The following is a 15,366-nucleotide window of genomic DNA, read 5'->3' as shown; positions in this document are numbered from 1 at the left end:
GGAAAATATTTGTGTGTGATTTATTTTATTTTTTTAAGATAATGAAGATAAACACCAAAAACATTCTGTATTTCTTTAGGTAAATCTAGTTTTACCTTAATACAGAGATCTTCAACAGGGGATCAGGAGGACCCCAAGTTATTGCTTAATCATTTAAAAAACTTTATTTATATTTTAAAGTTAAAATCTGAAAATAAATCCGACATTTTACTAGCAAAGATATTGGCCTATTGTGATTACTTTTTTTAAATGTATCTACACAACATTGATGCCAGTCTACTGGCCTGTAGGTAAGTATCCACAGATGCTGCTAAGCTTAAGGATTCACTGTGCTTCATGAATGGTTAATATTAAAACATGATTTAAAAAATACCACAATATTTATTATTTTAAAGGCTTAGTATTGTATGCACCATTTTTTATATAATGTTTTTGGGTTGAGATGTTTTAATGTTCATACATCGTTTATGAAAATGTTTTATTTTTGTGTTATTTGATCTGTTATAACTTTCTCTTTTATCTGCTGGTTTGGGTCCCTAATTTGAAAAACAAGCATTGACTAAATAGCATCATTAAAGGTCCTATCAAATGCTGATTTTCTTTTAAATAGACCTTAGTGGTCCCCTAATACTGTATCTGAAGTCTCTTTGATATAGACCTTAGTGGTCCCCTAATACTGTATCTGAAGTCTCTGAATATACTGAAAACTGATTTAATACCTAATTCAGTCTGCTGCCATCAGTCTCAGGTGCCTGGTACCCGGGTGTAACACCAAGAGATGGAAGAGCTTATTTGTACCCGTTGACATTGGTCTCATTAATAACTTGATGTAATTTGTCTCCTTGGAGTATAGAATATAAATGCATGTTATGTTGTGTATAAAATGCTGTCTTTTGTTCACTGCTGGCTGTAGAAAGAATGGCCCCATTTGGGGATAAGAAAGTTTACTTGATCTTCCTGTCTAAAGGCTTTAGGACACCCTACACGTTATTTTTGGCCCAGTTAAATATGCAACTATATTTTCCATTACGTAGTTGGGAGACCCTGCTCCGTCTCACTCACAGCTAAAGGGTCCTTGGCCTTAAAACATTGTTGAAGACCCCTACCTTAATTGCTTAAAATCATCCATCTGGGACCCCACAGGGCCATATTATTGCATACTGAATTTCATACTGACCCTAATTGTATGCTTTTACTATTTGCGCTTGTGGCTTCTTAATATTCATATGGGGACCAGTTACCTACATTTGACAATTCTACACAGATGAGTCTAATTTTTCTTATTTTCAAAATATGTCTTTCTCCATTTCACAATTGGTACTTTGCATGCTGGGGTCTTTTGAGTTTCTAACTCATTTTAGATCATTTCAATGATGCAGAAGTTTGTCAGTGTTGTCTATTTATCCAAACAATGAATGAATATCAATACACCCTAATGCTCTTTTAAGTGCAATATGTCGAACAGTATTCAAAGCTGATGTCACTCAGGAAGTAATAATTTGTCCTTTATTCCTGCCTGTTCCTGCCCGTTCCCGTCAGTTTCTGCCACAATCATACTTTGAGATAAATATTAACAGGGTCTGAAAGTCCTTAAGCCATCTGTATGTTTAACCTTATTCACCCATTTGTTTGGACGTTACTGATTAAAACACAGCAGACGTTTTGTAAGATGGACGGACGAAATGCGCAATGTCTTGGCAAGTCTTGTGTGCCTTTTCACTTGACTTAAATCTTTGTTTCAATGCCCTTTCTGAATGGTATGTCACACGAGAAGTGACCACTTCTCACATGTTGACTGCTCTCGTCCTCCCGCCAGTCACACTTTGGTTATAACAGGAGTGATAGTTTAGGTTGCTGGAAAGAATTGCCTAACATGTTACATTGCTTGTTCTCTATTTCCACTTTTCAAGAAATTACCGTGTGATAATGGGACCTATGGACCATTTTGGTTTCAGTGTTTTTAGTATTTAATAGTATGATATTTGTAGTTAGCGTAGATTTTTTGTTAGCAACCACATCCTGAATAGGTTTTGCTTTTGGAGGCAATGTGAGAGAGAGAGAGAGAGAGAGAGAGAGAGAGAGAGAGAGAGAGAGAGAGATTACTTGTATTATATCAGATGTATATACTTGTTGTTTATATGTATGCTTGTTCTTATGCTTTGGCAACATGTAATTATGGGTTCAAATAGTTACCCATAAAACTATACAACAAGATACACAGGACCACAAATCTATATGTGTACAGTATATAATAAATCCCTGTATATGTCACAGTATATCCCACTGCTGAATTATATTCCTAAATTAGGTTTTCCTTTCACACATCAATCGAAGGCTAATGCTAAATGAACACATGCTTTTCGCTTCATTCCCTTATCTCAAAGCCTGGCTGTGGACAGAAGGTGATAATAATCAATGCCTACTGTTTGCCCATGGCATTTTAAAGTGTTGTAAAAAAAATTAGGTGACGCACAACTGGCTGGCTTGTGCACATAGTGGAAAAGGTGTGGTCATGGCTGTTGATTACTTGGAAGAATGGGCAGAACATGAGGCAAAGAGAGAAAGGGGGAGCAGGGCAACGGACACAATCAGTGTGCTGAAGGAATTTGTGGGAATTTCAAGGTAGGTGGAAATCTGTTAATAAATGTGTTTTTAAACCAAGTCAGCCGAGTCAGGTAGCGTGTGACCATTATTGCAACCCAAGTTTTATGATTTTGCTTAAATGAATGCTGCTGTTTAATGACACGGTGCGTTATGAACTGTTCTCATGACTAGTGCTTTGTTAGTTTTTATTTAACCCTCTTGTTGTCCTGGGGTCAAATTTTAACCCCTTTTCAATGTTTGTGTGTCATAAATTTGGGATTCCTTTAACCACGTTGCTCCAAAATAACATGGATAGTTCCATAAGATGCTCTTCACAGAGGAAATTAAGGATCAGGTCTCTATTTTCATAGAATTTCGGGTATTCAATTGTATAGCATTAGCCCGACTAAACTTTGACAGATATGTAATTATCCATTACCTTCTTTCCTCTGATCTTAACCATTAGTCAAAATCATTCATAATTTCTGTTTTTTTCTTACACAAAAATGAAAAACAATTGATATAAATCTTTGTTAACCATGAATTCCAAAAAAATAGGTGTAGTTGGAATATACTGGTGTAATTGGGAAAAGAGTGCCAAAAACAAGAAAAAAAGAAGTATACATTACGTGGGGAAAAAGCAACATAAACGTAAAAAGTGCCTAAAAAAAGGCTAATTTTGACCCTGGAGGACAACACAAGGGTTAAAAAAAAACGTTAACCTTTTCCAGGTTCAACAATCTCCCTCCACAGGCAGTGTAACCGGTTTCAATATGAATAGGAATCAGGTAAGTTCAATTTCTAAATGTCTGGATTTTCTTTTTTATATACATATACATTCATACATAACATACATAAATATATTCCCTATATTGCCCTATATATTCCTTTATTCTTTATCTCACACCACTGCCAGAGATGGCAAAAGTACTCAGTGCCCGTACTCAAGTAACAGGACAGATACTTGTGTTAAAAAATACTCTGGTAAAAGTAGAAGTACTGATTTGACTTCTTTACTCAAGTTAAAGTAACAAAGTACAGGCTTAAACATTTACTTAAAGTATAAAAGTGAAATTAGCTTTGTGAATGACAACCATTTTTTTTATGCAAAGCTACCTATATGTATATAGATATAAATAGGTAGCTTTGCATTTTTTATGCAAAGCTACCTGAAGCACACTCATGTTACTAAAGTGCAAGCTTAGAAACTTCAGTGGACATGGAGAAAAGGCTATTTATTCTTTAAATGCCATTGGCTACATTTTAAATAGATGTTGGCCAATAGGCCTAAAACATCCCATATATGATTATTGTGACAGAGACTTGGACTCCAGGTTAATAAGATTCTGACTGAGTAGCAAGATATGAGTTCATTTGTGATTCTGTGGGAATTCCCATCCAACTAGATTGAATTCGGTATTGATGATGCCATCAATAATAACTGTAACTATAGTGAAATGATTTGAAACTTGATTACAGCCACATTAAAAGTTTACCTCGTGTTATCTATAGAAACTGTTTTTATTCCTATGTCTTTACTGCGCCTCCAGGTAAATGGTCCCATCTATGACAACATGGGGTTTCAGCATGAGGAGGGAAGACCGCATTCAAATGCCCCACAGCAGGGTTTATACCCTGTCCTCCCTCAGGAGACCCCCAGCTACGTTGCTGTCGGTACCAAAACCATCAACACCCACCACACTGCAACACCTGGAACCCCACATAACATAGGACAAAGGAAAGGTACAGTGATATGGTTCGGGTTGTACCCACAGCTTTTTGTGAAGCGATACCGTTTGGAATAAAATGGCGGTAAAAGACATCCCTCAGAAGGCAAACATCCCCAATGAAAACAGCTTATCTACTTTCATACAATCATTAACCTGTGTTTAGATTCACTTTCAAAACAAAAAGACGGTCTCACGTAAAGCTCTAACTTTTAAAACAAGATACACAACTATTCCTTTTATAAATGAAAGCTTGATTTCATGAGCAATAAAACCCACTCAGAGACTTAGCTGCTTGGCCTGGTATGACCAGTGGTTTATGTTAGAAACATTTAGATAGGTGTTTCTGTGCCATAACATAAAATTGAGTTTGCTACTGTTTACTACTTTATGACTATTTATATTCTCTAGTTGTGCTGCTGTTGTACTATTATCTCAAAATCCCAGGTGTCCTTTGAACCATTGATTCACTAATTGCTGAGATATGGACAATACATTTACCTCAAAAAAATTCATATAGAATAACTTTTATGCATCAGAATAGAAGTATGGTAAACTAGTAAACAGTTGTTGAAACAACTACTTGGAATTATTTTTGCTTCATTCCCCATTAACCCTCCTGTTGTCCTTGGGTCAAATTTGACCCATTTTCTACATGTTTCTATATCTCAAATTTGGGTTTCTATCAACCAAAATGTCCAAAAAAATAACGTGGATGGTTCCATATGTTCCAAAATAAATAATCAGTTGACTACTTTTTTTGAATTTGGGTGTTTTATTACATTTTATAGCGTTTAAAAAACAATTGATAAAAGAACCTTGAAAGAAAGTGACAAAAATGACGGGAAAAGCTTAAAAAACTGCGGGAAAACAACAAAATGGTCATAAAACTGCAGAAGAAAGTTGAGGAAAACCTTATTTTATTTTATTAAAAAAATTATTTTTTAATTTGAAAGAAAGGTGTAGTGGGCCGGTAGACAACAAAAGGGTTAAGACCATGTGTCAAGTGCTTTATCACCGCATTGTTGACCTAAGACATGCGGCCTTCTATGGGGCTAAACAGATATTATCGAGGTATAAATGGAACAATTATAATTATTACACAAAAAAGTAATAAGCCTAAATAAAATATTAATCTTGGATGAGAAAATTGTCAAAGACCATCCCCTGCTCTTTAAAAAATATACTCTTTCTTTAGCAATAAGCTGCTTGTTATGAGGCAGCATCTTTACATAATGTGTATGAAGTTTTTTTCTAGTTGTGAAGCATACAGATATGTATGAAATGTTATAGAACAATATAATAAATTTAAAGAAATCAAATAACTAATGACACATGATGTGTTGAAACCACCTCCCAGTTTTAGTCATAGGATTTGAATATTTAATAACCATAATGCAGCTTAGCGTAACTCTGCTAGTTATGTGTTATAATACTTGTATACTGTATCTTAGTTCCACAGTATGATTACTTTTCGGTCATATCTGCAGTATGGTATCCGCTAAGCCCATTTGCACGTATTTTTATTCAAATGTTGAAGAGCATGCAGTTCATATTTTATTCTTACCTAACCAGTTTTATTATATTGTCTTGCCTTGCAGGGATAAAGAAACGTCAGTGGAAATATGTACTATGTGCATCACTGTGTGTGCTTCTCATCCTAGCGGTGGTCAGCCTCTTGCTCTGGTACTTCTGTGAGTTCATACAAAGACCTTTGTGGCTACTTAAAAATATTTTGTGATGAATTTGGTAGGATGATCATCTTGGCAGATTCCCGTGTGCTGTATACTGAACGTGTGTGTGTTTGCAGTATACTACCAGTGTTTACTGGGGAAGTCGTGTAGAAGCGGTGGGAAGTGTTTAAGCCCGTCCAAGTGGTGCGATGGCGTAAAGGACTGTTCTCACGGAGAGGATGAATCGCAGTGCTGTAAGACATTAAAATGAACACATACATACTGGGTGTGCCCTTTGTGCTTCACATCAGTGAACTTCATTGTGGCTGAAAAGCATTGTGCTCTCTGGTTCACAGTTCGCCTCCACGGGACCAACTTTCTGCTGGAAACCTACTCATCTCACAGCCAGATGTGGATGCCGGTGTGTGCTGAAAACTGGAACGACAACTATGGGAGAGCTGTGTGTGAGCACATGGGGTACAAGAGGTGCTGATTGTCTTTTTTTCTTACCTTTGTTACATCCCCGTTCGGCATCCCCGATTCTAACTGCTCTATAAAAGTCAACACAGACTGTTTGAATATATTGAGCAAGCATATTGCTGCCGGTACCATAGAATTGCCATGCTAAAGTATCAAGTATTCAGTCCCATGGATGGATGAATTGCTTTAACTGTATTGATTCATTTATAAGAGAAGAAGGAATCATGCAGATTGTCATAACCTCACCCTGGGGCAATGACAAAAACAAGATGCACACTTTAAATGATTAAACAAAGTCATTTATTAAACAGAAGTAATTCATTTACAAATGAACTTGTACATGTCAGTAAGATGAGTACTGTTAGGTGTGCGTGTATGACCATATGTGGCGTGTGTGCATGTTGTATAATGTACAAAATGAGCAAAAGACAAATAAAGAACCCACTTAAATGTGGGAGGGAGGGGAGTCAATGTAAGAGAGAGAGAGAGAGAAAGAAAGAAAGAAGAGCGAAGAGCCAAAATATACTTTATTTATACACATATTTGGTTATAGCTGTAGTCATTGGACTACGTATGACTGGCTGACATTCATAAGTGTTTTTTTGGATCTTCCCTCACTGATCACATGTCTGTCCGTGTGTCCATCCCACAGACAGGATTATGTGTCCTACACCCAAACCAGTGCAGGTTCTTTGGCCTCCAGGGGATACATGAAGCTGAAGGCTGGAAGTAGCCTTGGATCACGTACACAGTCACAGCTCACTTACAGGTTCATGTATACCAACCCCACCTATCACTGCATTATAACGTTATACATGGTACAACAGTGATTTAATTCCCATTGAATGTAAACCTAAGTTTTGTTTCATGCTATGTAAGTTTTGAACTCCCCTAAGTGTTGGTTATCTTGATTTGTTGTCTTTAATATCAATTTCTGTCATCCTTTCCTTTGCAGCCAAAGTTGCTCAGCCAGAGCAGTCAAACTTAATTGTATTGGTAAGATTTTGCTTTAACTGAGACATAATTACACAACTGAAATGTGCATGCATATGAAGAAGAATTGAGCTACAAGCACTATAAAACTTGCCCTGTTAACTGCCGTTTTAGCTTGGTGGAAGCTTGTACACGTAGCTGCAGCTACTCAGTGTTGCCTGTACCAGTTCAGCTCGGGTTTATTCAATCAAAAGTACTCACACATTTATAGCAATCAAGATAACATAAAAATTGGCCGTAATTCTCCTTTAAGTGATATGTACAAAGTTGTATGTAATAATAATGGGATTTAGCCAGCCAAACTGGATAAAGGGACCAAATATACAGTATACCTTAACTTCACCTGAATTTAACTTTTCTTTTATTGACTCCTGAAAAGAAGAGTTTTATTATACTCTTTTCTTCCCACCCCAGAATGTGGAGTTAGTTCAGCAGCCCCCAGTGCTCGTATTGTTGGTGGTACAGCGGCAGTAAATGGGGCCTGGCCATGGCAGGTCAGTCTCCAGATTCAGCATCAGCACATATGTGGAGGCTCCATTATCAGCCCTTACTGGATCCTATCTGCTGCACACTGCTTTGAAAGGTGAGTCTTTGCACCATTAAGGGCCCTTCATGTCATTTGCAAAGTTTGTGCATTGTTTTTACGGTCTCTTGATAGACTTTCAGGAAAGAATGTGTCATTCGTTTTCTCTGTTTGACTATAATTCCTGATTGCAGGTACTCCCATCCTGAACTGTGGAGGGTGTACTTTGGTGATGTGAGCTTGAATCAGATGGCCTTTGGCTCCGGCAAAACAGTTAGCAGAATTATCAGTCATGAAAAATTCGACAAAGATACTAATGACAATGACATTGCTCTCCTAAAGCTCAATACACCGCTGACATTTACAAGTAGGTACTTGCCAACAAAAGTCACATCTCAAAAACTGAATAATGATTTGAACTGTCAGATGATTTCTTCATTGGTAATAGCAACACTTTGAGCCCATACATGTTAATGTCTCAGGAACAGTGAAGCCTGTGTGTCTCCCCAACATTGGCTTGGACCTCTCAGCTGGACGTCAAGCCTGGATCACAGGATGGGGAGCCTTGCGCTCATCTGGTGAGCCAAACGCAGAGTGTTTATGTCCAACTTTCAACAAGTCCTCCAAGCCGTACAACTATATGAGTTGTTTATTCCCATACCCTCTAATACAACCCACAGGGGCGGTTTCCATCATCGTATCTAAACCAGAGAACGTAAAGGTTGCATTTTTTGATGTAACGCTCACATTGTTTTTTTCTTACGTAACAGCGGCAGTTTGGTTATGTTTAGGCACAAAAACTACTTAGTTTGGGTTAAAACCAGATGTTACTTCACTTTAGGTTACGCATGTGAAGCTGATATGGCTCCGTTTGATCCATAAAGTAAAAAAAACAAACTACTGTTTACTTTTAAATGGAACACACAAACCCTTGTTCGTGTTTTTTTGAGCCATCCACCCCCCCGAACTGCCTCCTCATGATCAACGTGTTACTCCCCGATGAGTCGAGTAATTACTTCAGAAAGTACTTAGGTAAATTTCCCCATAATTGAACTGAAAATACATGTGCACGTTCAATTAGTAATCAATTATTATAATATTTAGATACATCTGAATATTATAATGAAATAGACACTTAATACAATACTTTATTAACAGAAACAATGCACACAAATCTAAACTATTTTAATGTTGCTGTGGGACAAAGTGAGACTAGCCTAAAATCAGATGCCATGTCTGTAGATATTATGTTGATATAGTGGATCGATATAAATAACACTATAGATGTTTTGGAACTTTTTATATTTTTTCGCCCCTCCTATTATACCTGTCTCTTGTGGACTGACCGACTTGTGTTGTTTGTTGTGTGCATTGTATGCATGCTTTTAAACACCCGAACAACTCTACCTCTGATTGGCTTACCAGGAAATTTTGCTCAACCTCAGCCAATCGTCAGCATTTATGCACTTGTCTCATGTACGCCCCACTAACCAAGGAAGAACAGTAAAAACGTCTTTGCCTCTAGGCTCAGAGATTTAGTTGGTCTGATGGAGAAAACAACAACTAAAGGGCGCCGTCAATAGAAACATAAGGATGAGTCATAATTGCTGCTTGAATAATTGACCTGTGGCAGCGGTTGTCAGAGGAGGACAGTCGCTCAAGTTTCCATGTGTTGTCAAATGCAGAATACGACTCTTACTGTAGATTATTGACCAAATGTTTCAGGGGTCACCTGCTTTTTCAAGGCTTAAAGTCCAAGTAGGAGAACAGTGTTTTTTAGAGCTTGACCGAGCTAACTGTTGGTGAGCAATCAATAAAATATTGCATCCCCTGGACAGGACCATCCCCTGACAGACTAAATCAGGCCCAGGTGACCGTTTACAGCAGAGAAACCTGTAACAGCCCTCAGGTGTTAAGTGGAAAAATCAGTGAGACCATGATCTGTGCTGGAAGACTGGAGGGAGGAGTCGACTCATGTCAAGTTAGTCTGAGTTTCTTCTCTCGGTCACACACATGCACACATACACACACAGTGCTAGGCAATATGGAGAAAATCAGATATTACGATATTATTAACCAAACATCTTGATATATACCACACCGATATTGTAGTGTTGACTATTGTTACTTTCACAAAACATTGACACAATTGCAAAGGAGAGATTTTTGATAAATATTTATCAGTAGTGTGGATATAATGACTAAGTTGGTAAATTCAAATAATAGAACAGTTACAACAATCAGTTTGTGCAGAAAATAACATTACTTCATTGTAATGCAGCCTTTAAAACCAGGAAAAGACAACTACGAAATTATAATTTCCAAAATCTAAGAGAATATACAGTCTCATATGACAATATCCATATAATAGTGATTATTAAACACACACAAACACACACACACACACACACACACACACACACACACACACACACACACACACACACACACACACACACACACACACACACACACACACACACACACCTGAGACATGTATTTCTCCTGTGTGCTGCAGGGCGACAGTGGAGGGCCCCTGGTGGTCAAGGAGGGAAATGTATGGTGGCTGGCAGGGGACACTAGCTGGGGGATTGGATGTGCTTGGAGGAACAAGCCAGGAGTCTACGGCAATGTTACCTACTTTATCAACTGGGTATATGAACAAATGCAGGTACAGTATGCTATTGCAATAGAGATATAATCCTCTGTATTCCGTAAAAATTTCCCAAATGCATTGCTGATCTCTTTTTGACGGTTGAAAGTTATTTCAGCTTTCTGATTAATAGAAAACTAAAATAATGACTAATTGTTCACAGGTTCGCAATTCTTATTCTATTTTTCTTGTCTCCACAGAATGAGTGACAGAGGTCTCCGTAAACCTCAACTCAAACTTCTTTCGTTAATCAGAAGTACTTACTTTATCACACACTTTGCACTTTGAATCTGAAGCTCTGAGGCAACTTAATTAAGAAAACAAAAAGATTGCACAAATTTAAATGATGTATGATTTCATTTTTTATATACTTGTTATTAATAGAGATTGAATGTTTGTATTGTTCAAAATCAAACTATTTATTTGTTGTAATAAAACACATTTTGACAGAGCTGCGGGAACATATGTTGAATTGGGGGTGCTGACAAATTTCCAGTGAAGTTTTCAGCCAAAGTCTACCACCACACACCTAACTCCATCCATCAAAACAGATTCAATTAAGTATAAATAGCCTATCCAAGACCATAATTAGCCTGCCATAGGCTACTGACCCGGAAACACCAGGAAATAATGGACTATTATCGCCATTCAACCAAATTTAAATTTCTTTCTTACACATAGGCCTACTGTCAATAAAAAGAGTCTTTATTAAAAAAAAGGCACTTTGTGATGTCAAAACACTACTGAGGCTTCGATAATAAAACTGGAACACATGTACACGCTCCATAAGCATGAAAACAATAATAAAGTCAGTAATACAAGACAGAACCAACTGTGGCTGCGACAATGGCACAGAATAGGCCTAGTACAAGTTAAAAAACAGAGCCACTAAACACATCACTGAATTATTTTAAATCAAATGAAAGTGAAGCAAGCCAGTCAGTCCTGACACAAACAAACATTAAAAAGGGGAACCACCACTCCGGTCTGCCACTCCTAAGGCATTGTCCCAGACCTTCATGCAATGTTTAAGAGGCGTGTCAACAAAGACAGCCTCTCCACACTCCTCAGCATTTCTGAACATATCTCATCAATCCACTGGGGATTTTCCACTATAGAGTTGTTTATCTACCTCAGTGACTTCCACCAGGGAAATTGACGACAATCACATATCATCCTCCATCTGTGCCTCTGGCATAGGGGTTTATTAGCTAGATTTAGGAGTTTTTCATAGTGCTCCTTCCACCGCCCTATTACCTCCTCAGTTGAGGTCAACAGCGTCCCATCCTTACTGTACACAGCTTGGATGGTTCGCCACTTTTCCCTCCTGAGGTGGCAAACGGTTTTCCAGAAGCACCTTGGTGCCGACCGAAAGTCCTTCTCCTTGTCTTATCTGAACTTCTCCCACATCCAATACTTTGCCTCTTTTTCACGGCAGAGGCTGCAGCCATATGGGCCCTTTGGTACCTTCCAACTGCCTCTGGAGCCTAAGACCCTAAGACCACAGCTCCCCACCGCAACTTCAGCAATGTAAACTTTGCATTTGCAAACATTGTCCACTCAGATTCAATGTCCCAAACCTCCACAGGGATGCACGAAAAGCTCCGCCGGAGGTGAGAGTTGAAAGTCTGTCGGACAGGGGCCTCCTCTGGACCTTCCCAGTTTACCCACACTACCTGTTTGGGCTTACCAAGTCTGTCCATAGTCTTCCCCAACATCCTGACCCAACTCACCACCAGATGGTGATCACCAGATGGTGATCTCCGCCCCTCTCTTCACCCGAGTGTCCAAAACATACTGCCTCAGAACAGATGAAATGATTATAAAATCAATCATTGACCTTTGGCCTAGGGTGCTCTGGTACCAAACAGTTATCGGCATCCCTATTTTTGAACATGGTGTTTGTTATAGACAATCCATGACTAGCACAGAAGTCCAACAACAGACAACCACTCTGGTTTAGATCAGGGAGTTGCTCCCAATCACGCCTCTTCATGTAGCTCCATCATTGTCCACGTGTGCACTGAAGTCCCCATGCAGAAGTATGGAGTCCCCCCCCCCCCCCCCCCCCCCCCCCCCCCCCCCCCGGAGCCCCATACAGGACTGGGCCATTCAGCCCAGCTGACCTATTGTCTGGCTTCTGTCCAGCTGCCTCTTGGACCTTGGCAGAGCAGCGAGAAGCCTGCCTGTCTGCCTGTCTGTTTTCAAGGCTGCGCTGCCATTGAGCAGTAAGAAAATGTGACAGTTTAATAACCTATAAAAACATCTTGCAGTAGTATTTAATACTTTTTTGTGTTTTGTCACACCTGATGTGAGCAGTAGGCTAGAATACGATACGATTGTATGCATGACAACCACATTTTTGAGTGCTTTAGTGGCATTGCCCTGACTCCCTGAATAAGCTGCAGAGATGTTCTGCCTCTGTTTAGCCCTGTTCCGTTAAACTGTATTTCCCACTATGATGGTTACAGTTGCTATTAATCCGTAGTTCACATGCATGCAAAATCTTAGGGGCGGTCTGCTGCACTACTGTAGGCTTATAGGGTACTCAACATCACTGACAGCTTTTTCAAAATCTTTTGTATTCATAACAGTATTGTAATATTGTAAAAATTACCTACAACAATGTTACCAGTTACCTAATGCAAGACACTACTGCTCTTTTCAACTAAGGACCAAATCATGCTCCTTAGGGAAAATATACTGTCATGCCCTGCACATACTAATGAACAAATGAACTGGACGCTGTGGTCAAGTGTGGTCAGATGTAAAAGCCCCTTTTCCTTATTGCATTATATTTAATTAAATTCACACTTTGGAATTATTACCTGCACAATTTAGTATTTGCCTAGACATAAATTAGACAGGACCAAAAACTTTATTGTTCCCCAAGGGACAGTTCATTTTCAGAATACATTCCATCCATGTAATAACTAAGTAAGAGAGTAATGACAACAAGCAGCATCAACATTGACATGCCAGTGACAACAAGAGCACAGGTCAACGGTCTATGTTTTGCATACAATTTGCATACTGGTTAATTTTCCGCACATGAACAGAATAGCGCCGACCTGACGGCATTACTAAAAATTCACTAAAAAGTGCACGGTCGGGTAAATTGATATTTAATCAGCTTCCTGAAGCAGTTGCTACTTCCATAGAGAGCTATGGTCTTTCTGCTGGACTCCATCTTGGAGCAGACCTTAATAATGTTAGACAGACAGTTTTTGTCCTCAACTGACAAACTGGGAAAAGAGCAATTTTATTAATGTGGATAAATTCTAAGACATGGCTGGTTTGTGATTATCTCTTGTTTATTGTATTTAAAGTAAGGTTAAATCGTGTAGTTGATTTGAGCTCAGATCAGATATCCAGCTTTTAAATTCCTTGTGAAAACACAGTTCTGGGGAGGTTCTATACATAGAGATCATTGATTCATTTTCAGCACAAATGCCTTTTATGCAAACAGATGATAGACAAGTTGCCAATATGTGACCATCACATTATAGTTGTTTATTTGCTGGATGCAAGTTTCCCTCAGTTTAAAAAAAAAAATCAGAAATACTTCACAATCCATGTTAGTGATATGAATAACCATCTTTATAAAAAACAACGAGAAAGTAGATATTCAATGGAAAGAGACTATTGTTCATCTGAATGCTTTAGTAAAGAGCAAAGTAAGATGATTCTTCATTTATGGGGTATCAAACTAATCGTTATATTGTAAGGGCTTCACTTTATCAAATGTATTTATTTTATTGATGAGTTGTCTCGTTGTAAGAGGCATTTTGCTTACATGCTACATGACTCTACAAATTGTCATATACACCGTAGATTACTGTGGAAATTCATCAAATAACTTTTATACAGTTTTATATTTCTAGAATAGTTTGAAGTGAAATTATTACTTTCTTAATTTTTCTAATGATTCTGTAGTCAATTAAGCAATAAGCTTTGTTACTTTAGCGAGAATGCACTAAGAGGAGACACAAATAACAGTTAGCAAAATGTACTCAATGGAAGATACTGTATATTTCGTTTTCATGTCTATCTCTTATGCTTTTTTCCTTTTTCTGTGAAGATAGTTTGCAAGAAAAATATGGAGTGAAAAACACACTTATAGACAATATATACAGCAGCTATGTTGAATGTTGGTATGACCGACATAATGTGCAAATAATACAGTATGTGGAGCATGTTGTGTGTATGAGTGTATGCACGTTTCAATATTCGGGTGACAAATGTATTCAGTGAACCTTGTTGGGTAGGGCGTAACAATTGTAGCAGAGAGGATAATAATTAAGATGAATAAATCATCTTTTATACTTCTATTCTAAGCCTTCTCTTTTTCAAACGTCCCCCCCTTTCTCCTCTCGTCTCCCCCTCTTTGATCTCTCTCCTTCAGCTTGGCTGTCTAATCACCGCTCATTGAGTTTGGCTCACTAAATGGCAAATGCTCAATCCCAGAGCCTGCATCTGCTACCTGTTTGTACCAATTAACAGAGCCATGACACTGCACTGACACCTCTTCAATGGGTTAACAGATGCCACAATTAGCCACTCATTTGAATAGCTGCCTGTTTAGCGAGAGAACCCTTGGTGCATCATCTCCAACTGCGGGGACCGCCTCTTTAATCTACTTGCCTTTTTTTTTGTGCCATGCCGGCATAGGCTATGCAGCACTGACTGTAGCGTGACAGTAGCTATGTTTGCATCTACACGTTTTTATCTCAA

The 15,366-nt window shown here is 38.4% G+C and overlaps 2 protein-coding genes and 1 long non-coding RNA gene across 3 annotated transcripts in view; 2 read left to right on the top strand and 1 right to left on the bottom strand.

Moving 5' to 3' along the window:
* The window catches only part of mmp30 (matrix metallopeptidase 30), a 24,102-nt gene extending 13,704 nt beyond the window's left edge, over nucleotides 1-10,398 (top strand). Inside the window, exons 11-12 of the mRNA XM_034889575.1 lie at nucleotides 6,353-6,358; nucleotides 10,369-10,398. The gene's annotated coding sequence lies outside the window, so the exon portion shown is untranslated. The remainder of the gene's footprint in view (nucleotides 1-6,352; nucleotides 6,359-10,368) is intronic.
* Nucleotides 772-15,366, bottom strand: LOC117955250. Its single transcript, XR_004658995.1, has 3 exons — nucleotides 15,354-15,366; nucleotides 2,352-2,356; nucleotides 772-838 (listed from the first exon to the last, which is right to left on the bottom strand). It is a non-coding gene; the product is annotated as an uncharacterized LOC117955250 (long non-coding RNA).
* tmprss2 (transmembrane serine protease 2) lies at nucleotides 2,472-11,084 on the top strand. Its single transcript, XM_034889577.1, has 14 exons — nucleotides 2,472-2,622; nucleotides 3,315-3,371; nucleotides 4,134-4,326; nucleotides 5,912-6,004; nucleotides 6,121-6,237; nucleotides 6,340-6,469; nucleotides 7,116-7,232; nucleotides 7,419-7,459; nucleotides 7,871-8,039; nucleotides 8,174-8,346; nucleotides 8,462-8,557; nucleotides 9,818-9,960; nucleotides 10,498-10,650; nucleotides 10,833-11,084. The coding sequence occupies exons 2-14, from the start codon at nucleotides 3,357-3,359 to the stop codon at nucleotides 10,839-10,841; spliced, it is 1,449 nt and encodes a 482-aa protein (XP_034745468.1). The 5' UTR covers nucleotides 2,472-2,622; nucleotides 3,315-3,356; the 3' UTR covers nucleotides 10,842-11,084.

The sequence above is a fragment of the Etheostoma cragini genome, chromosome 13 (assembly GCF_013103735.1).
Source record: "Etheostoma cragini isolate CJK2018 chromosome 13, CSU_Ecrag_1.0, whole genome shotgun sequence".
NCBI lineage: Eukaryota > Metazoa > Chordata > Actinopteri > Perciformes > Percidae > Etheostoma > Etheostoma cragini.
This window is presented reverse-complemented; position numbering and strand designations above follow the sequence as displayed.

What these genes read in the sequence shown, in the direction of transcription:
- tmprss2 (XM_034889577.1), top strand. An exon ending in TAACATAGGACAAAGGAAAG is followed by an intron (nt 4,327 to 5,911) that starts GTACAGTGATAT and finishes CTTGCCTTGCAG; the next exon opens with GGATAAAGAAACGTCAGTGG. An exon ending in TACACCGCTGACATTTACAA is followed by an intron (nt 8,347 to 8,461) that starts GTAGGTACTTGC and finishes TTAATGTCTCAG; the next exon opens with GAACAGTGAAGCCTGTGTGT.